Raw genomic sequence first — 15073 nt, 5'->3', positions numbered from 1 at the left:
AATGAGTATGATACCTATTTATTTTCAGGGGTCCTTTTATAAAAAGCTTAATAGAATTTTAACAAAATTTCTTTGGCTTGGTAAAACACCTAGAATAGCTTTAGTAACTTTGCAAAAATCAATTAAGGAGGGAGGGGTAAATTTTCCAAATTTCTATAGGTACCATCAAGCCTATATTCTACATCAGGGTATGTATTGGATCCTCCCAGAACTTATGGATAATGCACCGGATTGGTTGTATTTAGAATAGCGCCTTATGTTTCCCCTAAATTTAGTTCAACTTCCAAGTATCAACATGCCTAGAAGATACAGAGAAAATAAAATATTAATGGATACTTGGAAAACGTTGAGATTTATTAGTAAATTGACACCTATCCCAATAAACAAATCAACTAATCAGTCTTTATGGATAAACTCCAAGATCAAAATTGGCGGAGCTCAAATCCTTTGGAAGAACTGGATTATTGCAGGCATTAGATCTTTGGATGACGTTATTTCAGAAGGTAAACTGCTGGATTTTTCACAATTGCAACATAGATTTGGTCTTAATAAAACACAAAGTTTTAAATGGTTGCAATTGAAGCAGGCCATTCAGGTTGGGTTCCCTGAATGGAAAACATTGAATAATCAATATAGTTTAAAGTTCTTATGTTTTCAAGCAGACTTCCTAGGACATCAAGCCGCATTGTGGTATAAATTAATATCTGGATATTTGAATAAAAAACCAAAAAATGGTCTAAGAGATATTTGGAGCATTGAGATTAAGCATCAAATTAATGCATCTCAATGGCCACTAATTTGGTCTTGGAGAATGGGATGTACAGTGTCAGCATCTATGAGACAAACTTGGTTCTTTTTATTACATAGAGCTTTTTGGACCCCTACACATTTGCAAAAATTAGACAGTTCTAAGTCAAATAAATGCTGGCACTGTAATCTGGAACCAGGGACGTTGGATCGCTTACTGTATCATTGTCCCTACATTAAAAGTTTTTGGAATTCAATTTGGCCACAAATTAATAAAATGATGGAAAATCATATAGCAATATCATATGATACAGTGTTATTTGGAATGATGATGAGGAAAAAAAGTCAAATTTCACCAGAAAATAACAAGCTTTTATTAATCATGACAGGGGTTGCCATTCAGCATATAACCAACAATTGGAAGAATTATAATAACCTAAATTATACATTTTGGTGGAACACAATATGTCATATATTCAAAATGGAAAGAGCAATAGCAATACAAAGAGGGACATATATTAAATTTATAAAAATATGGGGCCATTGACAAAATATTGTAATGAATAAATAGTAGAATTTTTCTTCTTCTTTTCTTCTTTTAAATATCTTTATTATGACACACATAGAGGGGGGGTAATGAAAATAATTTCTACATAATATGTTATAATATATTATACAATATGTATTGTATGAATGAGAAGTAATAGAAGGGTGGGGGGAGGGAGAGGGGATAAAAAATATATTTAGAACATAATGTATTAGATATAAAAGTGTTATTGTATATTCATCAATTATATTTTAATATGTTGTACACTTTCTGTAAAATTTGAAAATAAAAAATAATATATAAAAAAAAAAAAAAAAAAGTTAAACAGTATTTTGTCTAAATTTATTTGGCTGGGTAAAAGAGTAAGAATTGCTTTAGTGACCTTACAAAAGCCAATTGTGGAGGGTGGGGTAAATTTTCCAAATTTCTATAGGTACCATCAATCCTATATCTTGCGCCAAAGTATGTATTAGGTCCTCCCAGAACTCATGGAAAAGCTACCTGATTGGTTATGGTTAGAATGGCAGCTCATGTTTCCTATTAGGCTTCGTCATCTTCTCAGTATTAAAATGCCTAGGTTGCGGAAAAACAATAAGATATTAATGGACACATGGAAAACTTTAAAATATGTTAATAATTTAACACCTCTTCCAATTCAAAAATCTACATATCAAAATATCTGGCTAAACTCCAGGATCCAAATTGGCGGTTTTAAGATTGTCTGGAAGAATTGGATTAAAGCAGGTATACGAACCTTGAATGATGTTATATCTGATGGTAAACTGCTGGATTTTTCACAGTTGCAAATAAAATTTGGTCTTGATAAAAAACAAAGTTATAAATGGTTGCAACTGAAGCAGGCTATTCAGGCAGGGTTCCCTGAATGGAAATCTCTTAATAATCAATTTAGTTTAGATTTCCTATGCTTTCAGGCAGACTTCTTGGGTCACCAAGCAGTGCAGTGGTATAAATTATTATCTGGCTATATAAATAAGAAACCAAAAACTGGACTTAGAGATATTTGGAGCATTGAGATTAAGCATCAAATTAATGCATCTCAGTGGCCACGTATTTGGTCCTGGAGGTTGAAGTTTTCAGTGTCTGCTTCTATGAGGCAAACATGGTTTTTCCTGTTGCATAGAGCACTCTGGACCCCTGTTCGTTTACAAAAATTGGATTGCTCTAGGTCTAATAGATGTTGGCATTGTAACCTTGATGCTGGAACTTTAGATCACTTGTTGTTTTATTGTCCATTCATTAAAAAATTTTGGATCTCTATTTGGGATCAAATAAATCATTTAATGGAAAATTATGTAGCATTATCATACGACACAATTTTATTTGGCATGCTGATGAGAGCTAAGCCTCAAATATCTGCTAATAATAATAAGCTTTTGATGATACTGACAGGAGTTGCCATTCAACAAATAACATATAACTGGAAAGATTATACAAGGATGAATTATTGTTTCTGGTGGAATTCAGTATGTCATGTGTTTAAAATGGAAAGAGCGTTGGCAGTTCAAAAAGGTTACTAATAATAAATTTAAGGATGTGTGGGGGCCATTTTTAAATTATTATAATGAATAATCTACACTTTTCCCAATTTTAATTCTTACATGTGGATCGGGGGGTTGGATTTCTATTAATAATATATATGAATGATAAGATATTATATTCATGTGGTATATTTTTTGTTGTATATGGAAGTGGGAGGGGGTGGGGATTATATCTTTTTGTTGTATGATATGGTAGATTTTCAAGTGATATTGTATTCTAATTGTTTGATATTTACTGTACACTTGTGAATTATAAAATGAATAAAGAATTAAAAAAAAAAAAGGTGTTACAATACATGGGCTCTATACAGAGTTACAGGGGCTTCTGTTGTGGTGTTACAATACAGAGTTATTAATACATAGTAACATAGTAGATAACAGCAGATAAAGACTAAACAAAAACTAAACTAAACCTTAAGTTTGTATACTGCATCATCTCCATAAAGATAGATTCGGTACGGTTTACAGGTAAATTCAATAAATGAGGGAAGGACATAATAAGAAATTAGAGGTTATGAAGAGGATAGCTAGCTTTACATTTTAAATAGATAGCTTTACATTTTGGAGAAAAGCCAGATTTTCAGATGCTTTCGGAATAATTGGAATGAGCCTAGGTTCAGCAGCAGGGGAGGGAGGTTATTCCAAAGCTCAGTGCTTAGGTTCCAACTATTTAAGTCTCCGTCAAAGCTCAATCCAGCCCATCTACACAATCCCAGCCATTGAAACCCTCCCCAGCCCATCCTCAACTAAACTGCCATATAATAATAATAATAATAATAACTTTATTCTTTTATACCGCCATAACCAAAAGCTCTAGGCAGTTTACACTAAAAAGAGCTGGACAATCAGCGAAATACAATAATACAGTAAAAAATACAAATATTTATAAAATAGAATTTCAATAATAAAACTCACTAAGTAATAAACTTATTGAACAAAGTGGTCTTAATTAATTTCCAAAAACAGCAATAGGACACAGACCGTGCAAGTCTGCCCAGTACTAGCCTTAGTTCTTCAATATTTACTATTATTTTCTGATTCTAGATCCTCTGTGTTCATCCCAAGCTTTTTTGAACTCACCGTTTTCATCTCTACCACCTCTCGGGAGCGCATTCTAGAGAGTGAATTAGGTACTTCAAGTGCTGTCCCATGCATGAACCTAACCCTATTTTCCTCAATAGGATCCATTGTTCACTTTCAGCGGTTTTGAGGCACAACGTCTACTGCTGGAACCTAACCTCTATTTTCCCATAGACTCAGGGCCTCTTCTATTAAACTGCGCTAGCAGTTTCTAGCGCGTGGAACCATGCCGAATGGCCCCGCGCTGCTCCCAACGCCCATAGAGTTCCTATGAGCGTCGGGAGCAGCATGGGCCATTCAGCGTGACTCTGTGCTGAAAACTGCTAGTGCAGTTTAATAGAAGAGGGGGTCAGTGTTTCGTTATATGCAGTATTAATCATGATTAATGTACAGCCCTAATAAAAAAAAAAAAAAAGGTCAAAGAACTTACTTAAATCAGCTGTCAAGCATTGACAAAATTACCATCTGTCAACTACAGAAAGCTGCACTACATGGAATAAGAGGTTTAGCCCCACCTGTGAACTTCCCTCTTTCCCAAGACAATGGGCCATGCTCTGGTGGCTACATACTAGTTCTTTGGTCATCTCCGCTGTTTCTTTGCGTCATTTTGACTTATGGAAATGACTCCCTTTCCTTTATTCTCTTAGTAAAAAAAAAATGCTGAAGCAACCATAGTTTGTAGAAAACTTTAATTATTATTTTTTTAAATTTCCTTTGTGATAGGGGCTTCCTTCCAGGGGCATGCAACTACTTGCAGTCTCAACACTTCTCTTCTAACCTTTTATTCCTACCTTATTATTCCTACTTATTAGATTGCAGAGCTCTACAGTATGATTGACTCAACATTGGAAAAGAAATTGGATTGTTCTTTAGCACAGTGGTCCCCAACCCTGTCCTGGCCAATCAGGTTTTCAGGATAGTCCTAGTGAATATGCATGGAGCAGATTTGCATGCCTGTCACTTCCATTATATGGAAATCTCTCTCATGGATATTCATTAGGGCTAGCCTGAAAACCCGATTGGCCTGGTGGTCCTCCAGGACAGGGTTGGGGGCCACTACTTTAGCACATATCAAACCCTGAATCACAAAAAAAGTTTCTTCTTCTTGAGCATGAAAAACACTGAACATTATAGACATACTCCCTAGCATTCCAACGTGGGCCACTTTCTGTGTCATTTGGAAATATTCCTTTAAACAGTGAGGTAGGACGTTGACATTTTTAGACAGTCACCTGGATAGACAGGATTTTTTTTTTAATTGAGAGCTTTGTATACAAAGCACAAAACTTAAAGAGTAACAAATGGAAATAATTTAACCAGTATTAATTAAAGGACCCTTTAAACTAAAGCTTAGCACATGCTAAATGTTGCATTTCCGTTACTGCACACTAAGCTTTAGTAAAAATGTGCCTAAGTCTCTGTAACATTTTGGTATTGCTAGTATACTAGCTATATATGTTTGAAGAAAATATATCAGGTCACTTGATTTCTCTTATTTCTTTGTCTGCCCTTAGATATCTGTGATGGTGGAGCAGAGCACTTTGCTAAGACTGTATCCTTCCTGAAGGAAAGGTATTCCTCATTTCATCTTTCCTTGACATTAGAATATAAACTGTTTGGAACAGGAATGGTTCCCCATAACCGCACTTAATTCTAGGTCTCTAAAATGTTTATTTAGGTTCTTATAAGCAATGAATGTTTAACCAAATTTTCTTTTTCTTATTTTTTAAAATTAAAACTAAATAACATAGCAGCATTTATATTCATATACAATATATGAATATAGATGGTAATGAACCTATTGCATGGGTAACCAAAATGGTGCTTATGGCCAATTTTGCTGCCATAAAACACTGAACTCCTACCTGAAATGAACATGACAAGGCTGCATGTCTGACACAATTAAGACTTGAGCTCATAAAGACTTGCCATCGCTGTCCAAGACTAATAGGCAAACCATATCTTTCAAATAGGAATCATTTTCTGAGGTTAAAATTCTACCAGAAGCAAATATGTAGAAAACAGCAGCGAGTACTGCCCTGCAAAATTTAACATTATACCTTAATGTTCCATTCTCTGACTAGTATTGAATGTAGGAAACCTTTATATGGAATGAATCAGTAAGAAACCATCCACATAGGAGTTTGAAGTTTGCTAACTAACCATTACTTCTCTAACAGCAGTTAGTTGAGGAGGCAGTGTTAAAACTGCAAAGAAATTACAGAGCTTTGTATATGCTTTTTTGCTTTTTAACAAATCTAAACTATGCACAGACTTTCATAATGAAATCCCTGTATGTATTTTCCCTTCTCCTTTTTTGCCACAGTGAAAAATGTACCATATATACTTGAATATAAACTGAGATATCTGGGCCCCAAAAAATGGCCCATAAATGGGGGGTCTTGGTTTATATTCAAGTCCCTCTCCATTAACTGGCACTTTACTGTCCCCTCTCTCCTCAAAGACAGAAGAAGCTGCTAGTGAACTGTGTTGGGCTGGTGCAGGGCCTTAAGCATCTGTGCATGCTCAAGGCCTTCTGGCTTCCACTGGCTTGGAGAGGGCGGGAGCCAGCAGTCTTTGAGCATACATAGAAACTCAAGTCCTTGCACCTGTCCAACATGGAAAATCATTGGCAGCTTGTTCAGCACGGGTAAGTTCAATGTCAATTGGGGAGTTTTCCCATATATGACAGCAGTGTAGGTCATCTTGGGGGAGGAGGTGTGGAAGGAGGACAGCAGGCACCAATGGTAATTGGGGAGGGGGGAGGGACATAAACACCATGGTCATCTGGGAAAAGGGAGGGGTAGGTCAACAACATCAGTCATCAGGTATGGGACAGCAGCACACCAAAGGTTATCGGGGGATGGGGGGTGGGAAAGACACTAGTGCCTGTCAGGGGGTTGTGGTGGAGAACAGAAACGCTAGTCATCTAGGCCTCCGTAGATGGATTTATGTCTGTACTAGTGGGATGCAGGGTTGCAGGATCAGTGGAGCAATTGGTGTTGGATATCCCTAGAGCTTTATGAGGGAAAAATTAAGGGAAGACAGTATTGCTCAGGAATCTTTGTATGGTGGCAAAGAAAAGTCTATTATGGTTTTGGATGATTCCAGAACCCCCTTCTTATTGATAGTCAGGTTCATTCTCTGATGGCTTGAGAAGCTAGAGTGGCTTGGGGATTCCCAAAACGTAAGAAACGTTTTCTGTTGATTTGGGATGCATATTTAAATCCGATGACTTCAAGTGGTAGAAGTTTCATTTTAAACACTATAACTTAATTTGCTGTAATTGTCTAGTAAAATCTTTAGATGGAACCCAGTTCCTGGTTGGGATAAAAAAAAGGGGAAGTTGGGGATAAGGAACTAGTTGATATAATGCCCTGGGTCTGGGAAGGATCCGCAGGTCTTGGGCATCTCGGATAATTATTTTTCATTGTGTTGGGGTATACATAGGTTGGGTTTTGGGGAGGGGGTTGATGTAAAAGCTACATTTACAACTTTGTACACTATGTTTTGATATTTATAGTAAAAGTTTTTAAACTTAGAATGTGGTAGTAAGGTATTCTGTATCTAATCACAAGTACCGAGTCTGTAGTGTCATAGAAGGCTATAAGAATCCAAACCCTCCATGTTTACTAGTGTGTTGGGGGCATCTGTCTGTGATGGGAGAGGGAAGTTGGTAGGGAGGGGTTGTTCTGTATAAAATGTAAGTGTTGTGTGATGATGTATAATTGTATAGTTTATTTGAATAATAAAAATGTTTAAACTTAAATATGGTAGTAAGGTTGCTTGGCAATACATTTTCATTGTGTTTCTCAGAAATCCCAAAATTTTAGTGGAATGTCTAACACCTGATTTCCGAGGTGACCTGAAAGCTATAGAAATCGTTGCACGGTCTGGATTAGATGTTTATGCACATAATGTGGAAACCGTCCCGGAATTACAAAGGTAATAACAATTTCTAATGCAATAGGAACATCATTCTTGAACCTGTGGGTTTATACACCTCTGATTGTAAGATCTGTGTAAAGAGCCTCATTTACATTTTTCTGCTTCACCTCCTTTTACTCTGGGCTGTCCTGTATCTCCTCAGTTTTTCTTTATGTATGCGAGATGGTAGGAGCCTGTCTGTTCTGCTTGTGTTTATTTTTCTTTAATTTTCAGGTTTTGATCTGAACATGAGGCATTTTGGTACTGCAGAGGATTCCAGTTGCCGGGACAACTCTGGCTGCAAGAAGATACAGATTCTGAAGGCAGAGATCTATAGCCAAGAGGCAGCATGCTTTGCAAGGCCTGCACTAACAGTATGGGAGCTCAGGGACCATTCCCTTAGAAGCAAAGCTCGTTCTAGGATTTCTTCAGAGAGCTTGAATGCAGGCTTTGTGGCCTCGTAATGCTATTGCACTTGGATCAGGTGCTGACTGCATTTTATCCCCCTGATTGCGCACACAAGTTCTAGGGGGGGTTGATGTCTCAGTTTGACCAGAAGGGTTGAGGGCAGTCTGAAGAAGCAAGTTGTATGGTTTTCCAGGCTTGGCTGAGGCAGAAGTCTTCTCCTTTTCTCTGGATGCAGTTTCAGCTCAGGCAGCTCCCAGCACCTACATTGCACAGTGAGTAAAGGCTGTCGCAGCCTATGAGATAAAATCAGGGGGTTCTGTAAAAGTGATATTTTTTTTTTGGTTCCTGGGGCTAGGGACAGGGTTCCCCACCTCTAAAATCCTATTCTCTGAATTTTTTGAATACTTGTGCCGTTTTTGGCACCAAAATTGCTACCACAGTGGCCATCTTGGATTTCCCAAATTTGAAATAAAAGCCTCTGTCAGCCTCAAAACACCTCAACTTGACTTAAAATTAGTCTCTGTGGACTCATGAGACCAAGATACCCTGGATTCATGCCATATTTGTACTGGATGTTCGGATGAGGAGCGTCCTTGTCCCACGTGCCATGTGGTGCATGAGGGGCAGGCGAGATTCACTGGCATAGCCTCCTCTAGTCCCTCTGAGGGTATGGGGTTACTGATGGCTCGAATTCTAGGTTTTAGATCCTGGTTGGAGCTGGGAAATGGTGAAAATGCATCTCCAGCGAAGCACAGCTGCGCATCTGCTGGGAAACTACAGGAGCACCTGCAAGGACCCTCTGGGCGTTCTGGACAGGGTTTTGTTCCAAAATTTATCAGCATGATGTACGAAGTGTACTTGAATTGCAGTGGCCGCACGGACTCCTTGGGAGTAGCAGCAGTGATAGCGCCAGAGGTGCTCCCCTCTAAGGGCACAGTCCTCCCACAACAAAGCCATGCACAGGATACGGGGGGGGGGGGTATCTATCAAAAGAGGACTAGGATGAAATGGATTTTGAATCTATGCCTTTACTTTCCCAGTCTGAGTCCTCAGTAGAGGTTGATTCTTCATCGCACCTGGAGGACGTACTTCTTGAACGGAGAAACTTTAACTAGGACTTCAGCAGAACGAGATTTAGGAGTAATCATCAGTGCAGACATGAAAACTGCCAATCAAGTGGAGAAGGCTTCATCTAAGGCAAGGCAGATATTGGGTTGTATCAATAGAAGTTTCGTCAGCCGAAAGCCTGAAGTCATAATGCCGTTGTACAGGGCCATGGTGAGACCTCATCTGGAGTACTGTGTGCAATTCTGGAGGCCACATTACAGTAAAGATGTGCGCAGAATTGAATTGGTTCAGCGGACGGCCACCAGGATGATCTTGGGGCTCAAGGGTCTCTCGTACGAAGAGAGATTGAACAAATTGCAGCTCTATACTCTCGAGGAACATAGGGAGAGGGGAGACATGATCAAAACATTTAATTACCTCACGGGACGTGTCGAAGTGGAAGATGATATTTTCTTTCTCAAGGGACCCTCGGCCACAAGAGGGCACCCGCTCAAACTCAGGGGCGGAAAATTTCATGGCGACACCAGAAAGTATTTCTTCACAGAGAGAGTGGTTGATCATTGGAACAAGCTTCCAGTGCAGGTGATCGAGGCAGACAGCGTGCCAGACTTTAAGAATAAATGGGATACCCATGTGGGATCCCTACGAGGGTCAAGATAAGGAAATTGGTTCATTAGGGCATAGACAGGGGGTGGGTAAGCAGAGTGGGCAGACTTGATGGGCTGTAGCCCATTTCTGCCGTCATCTTCTATGTTTCTATGAGGTCTAAGTCATGATCGAATGGCAGTCATAGATCTTGGAGAGGACCTGACTGCGCAAGCTGTTTAAGCCCACTGTGCTTTTGGAGATAGCTCAGTCCATGAATTAAAGATCGTGACACCACAGACCTCTACTCAGTGCTCGTTTATGAGGAAAGGTGGGAGAGGGGAGATGCTTAAATACCTATGTAGCTTAAATGCACATGAGTCGATTCTCTTTCATTTGAAAAGAAGCTCTGGAATGAGAGGGCATAGGATGAAGTTAAGAGGTGATAGGCTCAGGAGTAATCTAAGGAAATACTTTTTTACAGAAAGTGTGGTAGATGTGTGGAACAGTCTCCCAAAAGAAGTGGTGGAGACAGAGACTGTGTCTGAATTCAAGAAAGCATGGGATAGGCACATGAGATCTCTTTGATAGAGGAAGAGATAATAGTTACTGTGGATGGGCAGACTGTATGGGCCATTTGGCCTATCATGTTTTTAAGACCAGCACTAAGGCTTAGACCACGTGCTTTCCCTTCCATCCAGACATTACTAAAATGTTAACAGACCAGTGGGAAGTCCCAGAGGGGCCCCTTCAGGTGGCTAAGTTCTAAGTTCATGACTAACTTTACCTGATGATTCCATGATGGTGCAGGTTACAAAGCATACCTCTCTCCCCAGTGAAGGGGGAGTTGTGATGAAAGATGCACAGGACCGCAGGCTGGATTTTGTCCTTAACAGGCAATTTGCGGCCACAGCATTGGGGTTGAATGTGGCAACAGTGGCTTCATACGTCACACGTGATTGCCACTCTAGGGTACAGTGGGCTTCAGGAACAGATGCTGCCATGAATTCCCAGTTCCTTATGCCAGGAGTGGATTATGTGGCAGATTCTTTATATGAATTGTTTAGGGTCCTGAGCAAGGTCTCCGCATATTTCCACCCATAGGATGCTCTAGATCAGACATTGGGTGAGAGATTCATTCTCAAAGGCTACTCTGAGCAAGTTACCTTTTAAAGGTCAGGTGCTCTTTGACAAAGAGCTGGATGATCTGATGTGGATTGTCCGCTGAAGTCTTTACAAGACAGTAGACCAAAGACCCCTAGGGGGTTAAGTAAAGGTAATTTTCGTGGCTCACAATGCTTCAATCAATACTTGGGAGGATTCTTGGGCAAGGGGACATTTCAGAGCCAAAGACAAAGATTTTGGGGCCCTCAGTCATCCATTTTCCGCTCCACAGCAGCCCCCAAAAAGCAGCTATGATACCAGGCCAGCAACCATGCCTCCACGGATAGGTGGGAGGTTATTGTCATACTGGGAAGCGTGGACGTAGATTTCCATGGATATTATTCAGAAAGGGTACAAGTTCGAGTTCTTTTACCCCCTGCTGGATCTTTGTGAATTTTCCAGTGGGAAAACCAGAGAAAGCATTCAGAATTCAAGTGACAGTAAAGAGGCGAAGCAATCTCTGACGAAGAAGTGGGCTTGGGCAGATACTCAATATACTTTATTATGCCCAAAAGAAACTCAGAAGACAGGATGCCAATCTTGGATCTGAAGTCTGTCACTGTAGGCCTCAAGGTACCTTGCTTCTGCATGGAGACCTTCAGCACCCTTGAATGTACCTTTAATTTAGCTAGCTCCTCACGAACACAACCCTCTGAAAATCGATCGAGGTCTACAACTCCATCATCCCTATTCACATTTGTCTTCTGTGGTCCTACTCCCGGACCTTCAGCCATGAATACAGAACAGAAATATTTGTTAAGCAATTCAGCCTTTCCTCCCCTTCACTTTTGAGTCTCACAAAGCCACTTTTGTATTTCTTCCTATCACTGATATATGAGTATCTAGATATTTTTGCCTGTCTTCCTCTTTCTGCGATCTTTTGTAGTTTATGAAAGCTAACCTCTTATTCCTTTCCTTCTCAGCTACTACTTTTGAGAACCAAAGTGTCCTTTTCCTCACAAAAAGATTTGTCGCTCTTACAATACCGTATTTTTTGCTCTATAAGACGCACCTGACCATAAGACGCACCTTAGATTTAGAGGAGGAAAACAAGAATAAAAACCATTCTGAACCAAATTATCCCTGCCAGCTCTGCACCCAACTCCACACTCCTTGCCAGGCCCTGCACCTTGTTCCCCTCCCTGCCAGGCTGTGTACCCTGTCTCCCCCCTCTGGTGGTCTAGTGGTAGGCCAGGGCAGGGCACAGGGTGGGCAGGGACAGGGCACAGAGCAGGCAGGCCTAGTGGCAGGAAGGCAGGCCTAATGGCCTAGTGACAAGCAGGCAGGCAAGCCTCATACCCCCCACATACCCTCAAGTACCTTAAATCATCCCTCCACATACCCCCAGTACCTTTTTTTAATCATCCCCCGTACCTTTAATCATACCCCCTTGAACCTTTTTTATCATAGCCCCCGTTTTAATCATAGCCCCCCTTGTACTTTTTTAATCATACCCCCTTTGTACCTTTTTAATCATATCCCCCCTTGTACCTTTTTTTAAAAAAACAAAAACACACGATACCTTTTTAAATTCTTCCCTCCCTCCATCCACAGCTTCGTAGGCACGTGCAGTAGGCGCGTGAGTCAGGAGCCCGGAGGTCAGGCGTGAGCTTTCCATATTCCCGCCTGGCCCTGTGCCATTTTCTGAATGGCTGCCAGCAGTTCTCGTGAGTCCCGTGAGAACTGCCGCCAGCCATTCAGAAAGTGGCATGGGCCCAAGCGGGAGCATATAAAGCTTGGGCCTGACCGCTGCACTCTTGACTCGTGCGCCTACTGCCGGGAAATAATACAGAGCCGTGGAGGGAGACGTTAAACCACCAGGCTTGAAAAAGGTACGGCAGTGAAGACGGCGGCAGCAGCGGCGGGAGGTTTGTTTTAAAAAGGTGTGTGCTGAAAGGTGGTGCGGCGAAGGGGGGTTTGCAATTGTACGGGGGCGGCAAGGCGGTGTTTAAATAAGTTGTGCGGCTGCGAAGGGGGGTTGGAATTGTATGGGGGAGCGGCAGGTGGTGTTTAAAAAGCTGGTGCACGGGGGAGGGGGGGTTTGCAGCTGTGAGGGGGATTCAAATTTTTCACCTTCGCTTCATAAGACGCACTGAGATTTCCACCCACTTTTGCGTGGAAAAAAAGTGCGTCTTATGGAGCGAAAAATACGGTAACTCCTTTCAGTTTTGCTCACTGCATTTCTATTCCTTCCAGATGTTCCCATCTAGAGAACAATTCCTTGACATAATCACCCATCCAAACAAAGTTAGTTTTTTTTTTTTTAAAGTCTAGAACCTTTGGGGGCGTGGCTTAACGCGAACACGAATGGACGTGTAGTCGCAAAGCTCCTCATCATCTAGGCACAGAATATAAAAAAATTATTATTCCCTTCTGGATAATTTCATCAAAGAAATAACTACTAAAGAAACGGAACATATAATAAATGAAATAACCTCTTTTGCTGAAGTTAAAACGAAGCCTGAGGTAATAGGAGCTGGAAAGGCAAAGTGCCGTTTTTTTTCTTCAACGGTATTATGAGACTTGAATTGCAGCGCTGAGACAGAGAAGCCTGTGAGTGAAAAGCCGAGAGAGAGGAATGCCGGCTTTTGAAAAGTGAGTCGCTAAAAAAAAGATAAAAATCAATTGCTTAAAGATAATTGAAATAGAAGATTACTGGAGTGAATGTTGCTCTCCTCTATCGTAGCTGCGATTGGGCTTGTGAGAGGAGAGCCAGAAGAAAGGATTGCCGGTTTTTTTTTAGCGCTAAAACGGCGTGAAAATAAGTGACTGATCGGCGCAGCATCGGGGATAATAAAAGACAGAGGAAAAAAAATCTGTCAACAGAATATTGAAAGTGACTGACAACGAAAGGAATTAGAGAGGGAAGAGAGAGCTGGCAGTTTAAATTTTACCCTCTTTCAAAACTGTGAAAAGACTCAAATAAAAAGATTGCAGATTTTTTCAACGCTGAAACGGCAAGGCATCGAGGGTGAGTGACTGACAGAGCTGAAAAAAAAAAATTAATGTGAAAGAGATTTGTGCTGCCGTGATTGAACGAAACCTAAGGGGAAAAAAAAAAAAAAAACTGATTGATTACATATTGTCCTCCTACACCGAGGCTGAGAGTGGACTTGTGAGAGGAAAAACAGAGAAAAAGTTTACTGACATTTTTTCTTCAGAGCTGGAATGGCGAGGCACTAGAGAAAGAAATGCTGACATTGAAGAGAAGAGTGGCTAACTAAAGATAAATTGCTGATTCTACCGGCTTGTCTTGGTGCTGATGTGGAGAGACTGTGAGGGAAGGCTGATAAATAATTGAATTGGCAAACGGAAAAAAAAAAAAAAAAAAAAAAAAAAGTTTCAATGCAGTTTTAAAATTAACACTGTTAAAGCTGTAATAATGAGGAGAGTTGTTTAAAGGGAAAAATACTAACTAATGATAAAAAAAAAAAAGTAAAAGAAAGATTGACTCCTAATGTGTGGATATTGTCAGTAGAATTCTTAAGTGTGGCAGTTTGAGGCAGCCATTTCCAGTTTAATGAAGAAACGGAGCTCTGAGTGACTAACTGAACTTTTGACTGAAGCCAATCTACTTGTTTATTTTCCCTCAACGTTAGATAGATATTGAGGTAGATAACAGACAAGAAATTGCTGACACTGAAAAAAGGCTGAGGAGAAGATAATTCTTATTGGCTTTACTCTGACTGATACAGAGTGGCAGTGAAGACAGGCTGAAAAAAAAAAAAAAATTAAATTGGCCAAAGGAGGAAAAAGGAAAGTTTCAAGGCTGTTCTAAAACTAGTGCTGTAAAAACTATAACTGTGTAAAAACTGAAACAAGACAGATTATTGTGAATTCTGACCAAAAGAGATTATACAGTCTCCTAAAAATATAAAGAAAGAAAAAACAAAGAAAAAGAAAATAACATCATGGCAAGTACCAGACAAAGCAAAAATGAGGCTGGCACATCAGCGAAAAGACAAAAACAAGATCAAATAACACCAAG

General features: G+C 40.2%; 1 protein-coding gene across 1 annotated transcript in view; it reads left to right on the top strand.

Annotated features, from left to right (window-relative positions):
* Positions 1 to 15073, top strand: part of LIAS (lipoic acid synthetase) — a 124200-nt gene that overhangs the window by 65228 nt on the left and 43899 nt on the right. The window contains exons 6-7 of the mRNA XM_033947356.1: positions 5448 to 5505; positions 7750 to 7878. Coding sequence (XP_033803247.1) covers positions 5448 to 5505; positions 7750 to 7878 — 187 coding nt within the window. The remainder of the gene's footprint in view (positions 1 to 5447; positions 5506 to 7749; positions 7879 to 15073) is intronic.

Source organism: Geotrypetes seraphini, chromosome 1, assembly GCF_902459505.1.
Source record: "Geotrypetes seraphini chromosome 1, aGeoSer1.1, whole genome shotgun sequence".
NCBI classification, from domain to species: domain Eukaryota; kingdom Metazoa; phylum Chordata; class Amphibia; order Gymnophiona; family Dermophiidae; genus Geotrypetes; species Geotrypetes seraphini.
This window is presented reverse-complemented; position numbering and strand designations above follow the sequence as displayed.